Source organism: Garra rufa, chromosome 2 (assembly GCF_049309525.1).
Source record: "Garra rufa chromosome 2, GarRuf1.0, whole genome shotgun sequence".
Classification (NCBI taxonomy): domain Eukaryota; kingdom Metazoa; phylum Chordata; class Actinopteri; order Cypriniformes; family Cyprinidae; genus Garra; species Garra rufa.
The window spans coordinates 51,607,428-51,619,661 of NC_133362.1; the positions used below are offsets into that span (position 1 = coordinate 51,607,428).

At 35.4% G+C, this 12,234-nt stretch overlaps 1 protein-coding gene across 1 annotated transcript; it reads right to left on the minus strand.

Moving 5' to 3' along the window:
• Window positions 1–1,459: 1,459 nt before the first annotated feature.
• Window positions 1,460–8,780, minus strand: LOC141325585 (uncharacterized). The gene is made up of 2 exons (XM_073834366.1): window positions 8,467–8,780; window positions 1,460–3,062 (listed from the first exon to the last, which is right to left on the minus strand). The coding sequence occupies exons 1-2, from the start codon at window positions 8,711–8,713 to the stop codon at window positions 2,161–2,163; spliced, it is 1,149 nt and encodes a 382-aa protein (XP_073690467.1). The 5' UTR covers window positions 8,714–8,780; the 3' UTR covers window positions 1,460–2,160.
• Between the last annotated feature and the right edge of the window lie 3,454 nt (window positions 8,781–12,234).

Genomic DNA, 12,234 nt, shown 5'->3' on the forward strand with positions numbered 1-12,234 from the left:
AAGCTATACTGTTGGGCCCAAGTGTTATCATTTATATTTTTAAAACATTAAAGACTTTGTTGATATATTTCATCGTGCGGTTATGGATAAAATAAGAAACTTTGTGTTTGATGTGAAATAAATTATGGTTCAGCTAAAATATAAGCGCAAGCCAAGAGGAATAAGTTGCATTATGTTTATTAAAAGTAACTATGAAAAAAAAGTGTTTACTTTTAAAATGTTTGCAAACCCTCTCTTTCACACAGTAATCCGATCCACAGATTTCTTCAAACAGATGTAGCTACTGTGAGAAGTAATTTGGATCCTCTGCAAAAATGACATGAATGGGTGTGAGACACAGACGACCAGCTCAAATAGAGCTGTATTTTATATACAGCCAATACATGTATGGTCACTTTTACATATAAGAAGTTCAAATGGTCTGTTGTGTAACGCGAGCTCATGAAGCACGCACGGGGAGATCTGCAATGAGAGCAATGCTGAGGAGAGCCTATGAGAGCCTCACGCACGCAGACTTTTATTTTTCACCCTAGACTGTAAAAAGGTGAGGGATTTAATGATTAAATGATAGGAATTTCATTTGTAGTATTATTACTATTATTTTTATCATCATTTTATTATTTTAAATATATATATTTATACTTTATAATTGGTACTCATTTTATAGTTGTTGTTGTACGGTTTTCTCGGGGCCCTAGTCAGGTCTTCCATCGCCTCTTTGTCCCATTCCCTCTCAGGAGTTTTAGGTGAGTGTATCGCGTCCATGTCTATGTATTTCAAAGCTCAGATGATCCGCAGATATGATGGGGAAGCCCTATTTATCTTTGCTGAATGCAACCTGACACCCTGCGATACAACACGGATGTGGGGCTAGACCGTAAAATCGCCGAAACATTCTTCAAAGCTTCATTCCTCACCCAACACCGGACGGTCGCGCACAGCTACTGTATTTCCTTCACCCTAATGATGAACAACACCGGATGGTCACGCAAACAGGCTATAATTCTCTAACCGGATGACATCAAACACCGGATGGTCACGCAACAACCCATAAAACCCTCAGAAGTTAATCCCGCACCTGGTAAGTGTATCGTAAATTTGCTGCAACAACCATAAACCTGTCAGAAGTTAATCCCGCACCTGGTAAGCGTCTCGTAAATCCTCTCAACAACCCATAAACCTATCATCCGTTGACATCGCACCTGCTCAATCCAGCAAAACAAGGTCAGTAGAGTTCACAAGGTCAAGATCAAACACAAGGTCATGCTCTACGTGGGTGGGCACCGTGGGAAAGGGGTGTGGGGGGGAAGGTCAAAAGGTCAAAGCCATCAATATTTCATGACAGGCGGTAGTCCATTATCACTACTGACAGGGGGTGTGACAGTGATTAATAAAATTGCTCCAATACTTGAACACTGATGTCACGATACTGTGCTGGGAGGAACGACAGAAACGTAGATCAAAGGAACAGAGTTTATTAAAGTTCAAAGACACAGGGTAAGCCACACAAGGAAATAGGGAAGACAGACGTATTTTACGATAGAGACCCAACAGAGACAGAATGCACAGACTTTGATTTTAATTTATGGGGTAACTGGGGAACACGGGTGCACAGAATGACTAACTGGACTAAAGGAAAGGAACGCAACCAAAAAAGGGCACACAGAAACAAAAACAGGTCCATATTCCTGGCATATCATCCCCCTTCTGGAAGGCGCATTCTTGCACTGATGGAACAACAGGAGGAGGAGAATGGACATCCAGGAGGAAAATGATTAACAGAGTCCAAGATGGAGATGACGGAGGGAGGAGCCTTCCTCTATATGTCCTCGTCTCTCCTTCCCTTTCTCAGGGAACAAGGGTTGTAGTTGTAACCCGAAACGGTGATGTTAAAAATGCTAACAATGTCCTTTAATGTGCTTCAACCAAAATCTGCACCTTCTGTGAGATCTCTTTTCAATTCATGATACAAATGTGAAGTTTTTACATTGTAAACAGAGCAAACACATCCATATTATTCCTTACTCTTTTATGCATTACCGTGTCAACAAGCTATATTGTGTTGGACTGAGCTTAAAGTGTACTATGGACAAAACATAATGCTTTAAATTTGAATGAGAAGGTTCCATTCTATACATTTTGTTTTAAATTCACTCTACACTAAGGGGATCTGTTGGGCTTCTCTCTATTATGAATTTTCATGTGCCTTTCAAGGCTTCCTTTTAGACTAAAACTTTTCCCACACTGTTTGCATGTGTGAGGCTTCTCTCCAGTATGAACAAACATGTGCCTTTTAAGGGCTCCTTTTTCATTGAAACTCTTTCCACACAGTTTGCATGAGTAAGGCTTCTCTCCAGTGTGAATCATCATGTGTCTGTTAAGGCTTCCTTTTTCATTGAAACTCTTTTCACACCACTGGCAGGTAAAAGGGCTCTCCATGGTGTGAGTTTTCTGGTGGACTTTAAGGTTTCCACTTTGAGCGAAACTCTTTCCACATTGAGAGCATGTGTAAGGCTTCTCTCCAGTGTGAATTATCATGTGTCTGTTAAGGCTTCCTTTTGAAGTGAAAATATTTCCACACTGTTGGCAGGTAAAAGGGCTCTCCATGGTGTGAATTTTTTGGTGGACTTCAAGGTTTCCACTTAGAGTGAAACTCTTTCCACACTGTTTGGATGTGTAAGGCTTCTCTCCAGTGTGAAGTCTTATGTGTCTGTTAAGGCATCCTTTTAGAATGAAACTCTTTCCACACTGTTGGCAGGTAAGAGGCTTCTCTCCAATGTGAATCATCATGTGTCTGTTAAGGTGTCCTTTTAGGATGAAACTCTTTCCACACTGTTGGCAAGTGTACGGCTTCTCTCCAGTGTGAATACTCATATGCGTTTTAAGGCTTCCTTTTTGAGTGAAATTTTTTCCACACTGAACGCAAGAAAAATAACTCCTAGTTCCTGTAGTTTGAGCTCTTTTTTGTTTAGAAGTCTTTTCAGTCTGTAAGGAACAAAAAACCTGATCTTTCTCTTCAGATTCATTCAGATCTTCTCTCTCCTCTTTCAGCACTGTTAGGTCTAAGGTGGAAAAAAAGGAATAAAAGTTAACCCCAGTTTAGTGGCACAAAACAATTAACATCAAAACATGTAGATATGTAAAGCATGTATTCTAGAGCCTATACCAGGGTGTCCAAACCTGATCCTTCTCAGCCAGTACTGTAACAGTCACTGTCTGTCACAGGTTTTGTCAGAGTCTTCTGTTTGACATGTTCATACTTGCCACTAGAGGGAAACGTGTAGCTCAATCTGTACTAGCTAAAACAGGAAGTAGTAGAGTAAGTGATAGGTTCTGTTTGTTCTTACTGTGTTTTTTCTTAATTGAGTTTAATTAGTTATTCTGTGTTCTCTCTTGTAGAGGATGGTTAATGGCGTAGTTCTTGCTCAAATACTGTGACTACCACCGATGGACAATTGTACTGCTGAAGCCAATTATTTGGCATATATCTGAGGGTCCTTGGTGCAGACTGGACATTCAAGTTTAGGACATCAGCTTGTCATTTTCTCATATGCAGATAGGATTGGTTACTTTCGCTTCAAGGACTGCTTATGATCTCAACCTGTTTTGGACTCTGTGGACCATATCCATTCTTCTCACACATGTACTTATATGCACGGTAAATTTGTGGAATTGTATTTGAATGTAGGTGTTTTGCACTATTTGAAGAGTTGTGTCTGACCAATATATTGATTGAAAACATGCAGAAAGAAACATCAATGTTGTGTTTGGATGTATTTATTTGGCAATTTACCTCTTTCACATAAGACCAGTTTGATATTTGCAAAGAAGATGATTCCCCCCTTTTAAATTCTCGTAGCTTGACCAGTGCAAAGTAACTGGGAACATTACAGTACCCTACAGAGATTAGGCTGGCCATTATACAATTAATAATAAAAAAAATCTAGGAAATTTAATGACAGAGTTTAGGATCTACATATATACACAGACTGATCTTAATGTTTCTGTACCATTTTTGTCTCCTATAGGGAATAAAATGCAACAAATTTAGAGAGAGACAAGGAAAAACTTCTTTCGTAATAAACAAATAATATTTAAACAATGTAAAACAGAAAAAAAATCTTAAATGGCTACAACAATATATATCACCCTTTCTCGTTTCGTTTGATCTCTTTAAACTAATCTTTGCCGCTTTTTTGATAATTCTTTAAGTAAACATTTGCCGGTTTGGTGATTAAATAAACTCCCCCTTTAGACGTCCCCTTGAACTACACGCGACGCATCCTGTGTGTGTGTGATACCTGCGCTGCCAGTTGTCCGCACAACGAAGCGCTGCACTTTTGCACGGTTTCATTAAGGGTGGGTGAAAAATGGATTCTCCGATGCATCGCAATCCTCTTTTCAACGAGCTTGTGTTTTTTCCCGCATATGGCACGTGTGCTTGCTAGAGACACGGCGGGCTTCATTGCACAGAGTTTGCACTATGAGACATGTGCGGATTGTTTGACAGTGTGTGCATCCACCCGCAGTGTTTTACTTTAGATATGCCTTCATTTCTGCCGGTTGTAATGCAGTACTAGTACTATTAGATGCACAAAACTCACGCACTGACAGACTTTCACTTTCTCTTTGTGTTTGTTCATCCTAAAAAGCTCAATTGCAGATGCGGTTAAATGCACTTGCATTTTCTAATACTTTTATATGAAACTTGTTTAAAGAGCAGGACAAAACATCTGATATATCGAAATAGATCTGCATTCATTGAAGCCTGTTAAAGCAGCCACTGTCATATGTTACTGTCTATTGTTTTAAAAAGTAACCTGCTTATATAAAAAAAAATAAATAAAGTGAATTCTGCACGAAATAAATTTAATATAAAATCTAATTAAATTGAACCTTAATTTTAAGATGGCAGTACTGACATACAGAGATTACAAATATAAACAAAAAGCATAGAAACTGCTATTTTACATATTGTTAAAATGTAAAGATTTATTTTCTTAACATTAATGAACTATAAAATAACTTTAATGATCAATATATAATTCATATTAATATTTTTATTAATTTACAAAGTATGGTTTTGTACTTTTTATTAAACTAGTAGAGCACTATTTTAGTTTCCTTTCAGTATCCATTTTCAAAAACTATCGGTTAATTAATCGGTATCGGCCAGTGTGGTCCAACCTAGCTATCGGTATCGGTAAAAACCAATATCGGTTGACCTCTAGTTTTTTTAACCCTCTGTGTCGGAAAAGTAACAACATATTTTATTCATAATTTTTGTTTTATGCACTTAATAGTATTGAACGCAAAAATCGAAAATCGCATCGCAATCGCAATATTTGTCAGAAAAACCGCAATTAGGTATTTTCTCAAAATCGTGCAGCCCTAGCTCGCTGGTGTCCCAAAGCTTTAGAAATGGCTTTATAATCTTTTCCAGACTGTTAGGTCTAAATTACTTTCCTTTTCATTTGTTTCTGAATTTCTTTGGATCTCAAAATGTGTAGCTTTTGAGGACCTTTGGTCTACTTCATTCGGGCAGGTCCTATTTATGGTTTCTTGATTGCGAACAGGTGTGGCAGTAATCAGGCCTGAGTAAGGCTAGAGAAACTGAACTCAGTTATGTTTTAACACTTTTTCACACAGGGACATGTGTGATTGGATTTTGTTTTCCCTTCATTAAAAGAAACCTTCATTTAAAAACTGCATCTTGTGTTATCTTTGATTAATATTTAAATTTGTTTGATGACCTGAAATATTAAAGTGTGACAAACTTTAAAAAAAATTTAATAATCAGGAAGGGGGCCAACACTTTTTCACACCACTGTAAAACAGACAAGAGTCCAACACAATCATAAAAACTTAACTCTCATACTTTGTTAAAGCCAACAAGTAAAAATGAGTTTTAAGACTAGGTCCCCCGGTTTGTAACCTCATGTGAGGAAGAAACAAAAGTAAATGCTCAGTGGATCTAAATGCTCTTGTTGGAGTGTATAGCTGTATTAAGTCAGAATATGCTAGTCCATTTAGTGATTTAAACAATAAAACCAAAATCGATTAAAATCCATTATAACATGAACAGGAAACCAATGGAGAGGTGCCAAAATTGGTGTAATATGTTCTCATTTGTGTTCCTGTCAACATACGAGCAGCAGCATTCTGTACCAACTGCAAATGTATGAGAGAAGCCTGGTTAATACCTAAACATATGTATAACTCTTTCAAAGTCACGAAAAGATAGAAAAGACTTCACTTTTGATAATTGCCTCAACTGAAAACAACTAGCTTTAATTACTGAATTAACCCATTTACCCAGTTTTCACTCCATAATAACACCCGAATTTTTAACATTGGGCTTTACATATAATCTTAAAACACCAAGATCCAACTCAGAAGAGTCACGAGCACCCCTAGATCCAAATACCACAACTTTTCTTTTCTTCATTAAACTTTAAAAAAGATTTAGAGTCAACCAGGCTTAAATTTCTTCAAGACAGTCCAACAATGGTGCTTTCGACTTTGCAGCTTTCCTTTTCAAAGGCAGATAAAGCTGAGAATCATCTACATAAAAATGAAACGAGATGCCAGACTTCCTACAGATGGACCCTACAGGAAGCAATTATATAGAGAACAGAACAGGCCCAAGAAGGGAATCTTGAGGAACTCCACACAAGAATGACGCTGAAGAGGACACCATTACTACACAGTACCCTTTAATACCAATGCAATTTTCTAATTGAGAAACCAAGATATTGTGGTCTACAGTGCCAAATGCCGCTGTAAGATCTAAAAGCAAGAGGAAAGCATAATTACCAAAGTCAGTAGCTAATAACAGGTCAGTAAAAACTTTTACAAGGATTTAAAACCTGACTGGAGCACTTCCTGAAACCCATGTAAATATAGAAAAGACAGCAGTTGTATTAATACAACCTTCTCTAACACTTTGGGAAAAAATGGCAGTTTTGATACAGGTCCAAATTTGCCTTTTTAATCAATGGTTCCACTATTGCATGTTTCAAATTCTGTGGTGCAACACCTGAGGTGAGACTGCTATTTATAATTCTCTAAATATTTAGTGTGAAATAAAAGTGTGAAGGGACAATGTCCATACAGTAAGCAGATGGTTTCATCTTACCAATAATAACTCCTAAAAAATAAAGAGACACAGGCTCAATCTGGTTAAAACGTTTTTAACCAGATTGAGCCTGTGGTTTTATAACAGCTGTATCTTCTATCTCTAGTTTTTAAATCACTAAATTTAAATAGAAATAATAGAAACCAGCCTACATTTTAACTGGGAAGAGGAACAGACATTTACTCATTTGAGCTAATAACTAGGACTGTATCAGTCAGCTTACATTTGATTTACATTTACTTCCAAGATAATAATGCACTTACATTACGGTTAATAATAATACATGTCACAGTTAATGTCCAACAACACATATTTTAGCTAAATGTATGTTTTCCTCAGAATAACTGAGGAAAACAACATCTCAAATGTATTTAACAGTACAAATATATTTGCCATGGTGGATCAATCTGATCTATAATCGACATTAAGGACTGCTTTAAGAATAAGCGTGCACATCAAATTATCTTGACTCACTGAACCTGGGTCAAATGAGTGAGATTGTATTAAATGAAATGGTCATTTATGGTACCACTTTAACCCCAATAGATTTGTTTGATTATTTCAGGTCATGTTTTGGACTTTAATTCCAGCTTTTCTGAGCGTCTTTTTTGAAACAGCCCCCCGAGCTTGACATTAAGACTTGATATGCGCTTGTCCTTTAGACAGCTAAATCAATCATCCATTTGAAGAAAAAAGTAAAAAGTTATATGTTATAATAAATAAAAAAATAATTTGTTGTTCAAGTAATTTATTTACAAGCAATATTCTCATTACAATTTCATCAGCTTTAACATAAAAAAAGCATGTGGTATCTGTGGTATTTATCACATTAAATTGATGGATGTAATTTTGTATCCGGATTAATTTAGCTGTAGCTTTAGTGTCCACTGGCTGTTTTATTTGCTTATCAAACACTTTAAATGACTAAATGTAGTCAGCATGCAGTAGCTAAATGTGATCACTTACATTTCAAGGTTTGTGCAAATGACTTTCACATTAATAATTTTCTTTGATACTTTTGCATAATTAGCCTAAGTGCTAGAAATCAATGGTTTTATTCACATAAATCAAATCAATATTAGAAGCAGATATTGGGTTTAATGTTACAGAAAAATATATAATTTTTTTAGGCTAATTCCATATTATTGTTACAACTTAAATGCATGATCTCATAATGCATTGAAAACAAATGCTCAGTGTGAACGCAGGATATTGAAGGAAGCGTTAGTATTTGTCATGTGATCTCAACACTTCTGTCAAATGTCTTAACATTTATACACTCGTGTGACATTTCTGTAGTGAATTCAGCTTTGAGAATGAAAACCAACCTGTTTGTTCCTCAGTATCTTCATGTTTGACTCTAAATGTTTCTTCAATCTTCATGTCTTCATTCTCCTCTTTAATAAACGCCATCTTTCTTTGTTCCTCAGTATCTTCATGTTTCAATGTTTCTTCAATCTTAATGTCTTCGGTCTCCTCTTTAATAAACGCCATCTTTCTTTGTTCCTCAGTATCTTCATGTTTCAATGTTTCTTCAATCTTCATGTCTTCACTCTCCTCTTTAATAAACGCCATCTTTATAATAGTGTGTCACGTGGATCTCTGTTGATTCTCCAGGAGTTTTTCCTGTGTTTGTACACTTTGTCCTGTTTAAGATGAGAATAATAAAAATAAAAAAATCAATGAAAACTAAATCTCTGGGTGCGTCTCAATCAGCTCCTAGTTCAGTAGTGCATTAGTAAGACAGTCAGAGAGTTAATAGACTTCTTTATAAAATGTATAAAATATACAAATTACCAAGAAGGTTCATATTTAGGTAGGTTATTTTTGATTTGCATGTCATATCTAATATATTACACTCTCCTGAAATCATTCTCGGTTGTGATTCACTCGTTTGTGTTTGTTGTTGTGGTTTGTAGTCCGCGTGCCGCTGAATCGAATCACTGAATCATTTCACAAATGATTTGATTCAAATGATTCGCATTCTGAGTCTCTCAATTCTTATCATCACTCGATTGATTCACGATATAGAGAGAAAAATGAGATGCACATTATCTGTTACTAACGTCTTAAGTAACAGTAAATAAAGCATTACAACGTTAGATTTAATAGTTATGATTTATTTTACATAGCTTGTAAAAACGCTTTAATTGATGCAACAATATCCATTGGTTTAAAAAGTTTAAAACCACAAACCTTTCTGTAGGTGAATCACAACAGATGAGGAGCGCGCAGCTTTATGACGTCACGTCACCAGAGCAAAATAAAAGTCCCATTGGTGCACTTCTTCTTCTTCTTCTTGTTTGAAGGCGACCAACTCCTTAGGAGCATTGTCGCCACCTATCATTAGTGCACTGCTCTCTAAAATCACAAATATATCATAGAAATATTGTATATAGAATAGAATTTCGTACTCATATGATGATGCTTTTCTAAAGTTATTAACTTCGTGAATGTATTATTCTCTTTTTTAATGTACATTTATAACACTTTGTTTCAGTTGATGTACCATTAAGTTCACATAAAACTAGTTAATGCTGCTGTGTAACTGTTACAAAGGTTTTAGTGGTAATGTTATTGTAAGCTTTTATGTAAGCAATTTTGTTTTAAATAAATTTTTTTGTAATGTAAAGGAATATGGTGCATTGATTATTACCTTTTCATTTTCGTTAATTGGCAAAAAAAATAGGCCAACACATTCAGTTCCCTCCATATCTTCTTTTATTAACAGTGAAACATTTGGGTAATAAATACAAGACACAATAAACTGTTTATTAGAAACTTTAACTAGAAGTACATCTATCAGAAAAAATGCCATGTTGTATTAGTGTTATGATTTTAGTGAAGTTAAATGTTTAAAGAACAAAATACCTTTAATACACCTGCAGGAAAATGAAGATCAGGAGACTTATTTGAGCAGGTGCTGTGTGTCGCTGCGGTCATCCAGACTGACTAAAACACTCAACCACTGGAGTTTTATTCAGGTTTCAGGAGGCCATTCTTACAGATGAAGACAAAGCTCTCAGATCACAAGCTTAAACACAGTATTCAAGGGATGAGATCAGTTTCTATACTAAACTCTAATAGCACTCATGATCACAGAGATCAGGGAAAGACATTCACACACAACTCAAGTGTTCATTAGCATTAACAATCACAATTAAAGAGGCAGAAACATTGAGAGCATCACAGATTTGTATTCACACACACCTGAAGCAAAAGAGATTCATTTACAATTGAACATTTACCTTTTTGCTGAATTTCCTAGGCAATAATTTCATTTCAACCAATATAATTGTGTCTTTAACAGTAATGACTGTCACACCAATGGACTGTCCTTGTGTTTGTTTTTGTTTCCATGTTCTCCTTGTACTTGTTTTTCCAGATGTTTTCTAATGCCTATATTTGTTTTTTTCTGTTCCTGTTTCCATTGATTTCAGGAGTGTCTTGTCTTTCATTCATTTAGTTGAGTATTTAATATTGTTCTGTTTGTGGTTTTCTCCTCTGATGTCTTACGTCCTTCAAGTGAATGTCTTCCTGTTGTTCTCCTGAGTTGTGTTTTAGTTTGTCCATTAAAGACTGTTTTAAGTTATATCCTGCGTTTCCTCGTCTCCTCGTTTCCCGCTCCGTAGATTTGTGAAATATGACAATGGTATTGAAATGATAATAAATAGTAAATATCCAATCATAAATTTGCCTTAACAAATTGCTTAATGTACCTGTGTTAAAAGTAAATATTTCTTATTTGAGAGTACAAACGGTGATTATATAAACTTAATTCTTCAAGATTCTTTATACATAAAGGCAAATGTATACGCCTTTATTTATACCCAAACTTAGTCAACTGTGAGTATACATAGTACTTCATTACTATTTATGAAAAATATGAATGAAAGATATTTAGATTATTTGCACATGTTTATTAAATCTTGATATTCTACATTATTTGGATTTTCATGATTTACAAGTTGTGTAAAATCATTAGAGTCAGGAGTGAAGAATCAGCAAAGCAGACTCAGTGCCATGAATGGACTTAAAACCTGACTGAAATTTTCCAGAAGTACTTAGAAAATACCAAACACAAACTGTTTTAGTACCTTAGGTTAAAGAAACCACAGAATTAGGCTGATAGTTATTTAAAACAGATGTGTCTAAAGAATAATGACTGCAAAATACATTCAGAAAAGAGCATTAGAAACTCAGCAGAAAGATAAATGGCATTTGAATTTTAAAATAAATATATTTAGCTTTAGGAGTGTGTGAATATGAATGTGAAATGATGCTAAGTGTCATCTTTTGTCTTTTAATGGCTGTTGATGTTTCTGCCTCATTTCTTTAATTGGTGTCTTTGTTTCTGATCAATATCTGAGTTAAATATGAATGCAGAGGCTGAAGGTGAGACTTTCCCTGATCTCTGTGATAATGAGTCTATAGTTCTGCTGATTGGATTAGAGTCGCTGAAAATCTGGGCAAATTCCTGTAACTGCTTACATCCTTTGAATATTTTATCTTCTAATGACGATCCTGAAATCTGAATAAAACTACAGTGATTGAGTGTTTAGTCAGTCTGGATGACTGCAGCGTCACACAGTAACATCTCTATCAAGATCTGATGAAGATTCATTCAGTCTCCTGATCTTCTCTCCTGAGTTAACTACATGTCTAACTGGATGTTGCAGGTATTTTGGTTTCAAAACTTTTAACTTCACTAAAATCATAACTCTAATATAACATGAATGCACTTCTAAAGATTGAGTTTGTAAAGCAGATATTGTATCTTGTATTTATTAACTGAACTGTTCACTGTTAAAAGGGAAGATGAGGAGTAACAACTGAATATGTTGACATGGTTTTTGCCAATTAAAGATGCAGAAAAGGTCATAATCAAGTTTAATAAAGGAATGGCAGAGAGGATGGGAAAAGGAAATCAAGACACATTTTTCTGTTCAATCTAAAGTTAGAAACAAATGTTCTTTACTTGTCCATCCTGTAGGGACTCAGTTAAACTGTAGAGTTTGGGGCATTGTGGGTTTAATACTTTTTCGTATATAGTAGGAAAGCATATTTTTCTCTTTTTTTTCTCCTTTAATATTCAC

Coding starts and splice junctions, on each gene's coding strand:
- LOC141325585 (XM_073834366.1), bottom strand. CDS start 8,713: ATGGCGTTTATTAAAGAGGAGAGTGAAGACATGAAGATTGAAGAAACA. Junction 3,063..8,466: donor AGATACTGAGGAACAAACAG/GTTGGTTTTCAT, acceptor TTTCCACCTTAG/ACCTAACAGTGCTGAAAGAG.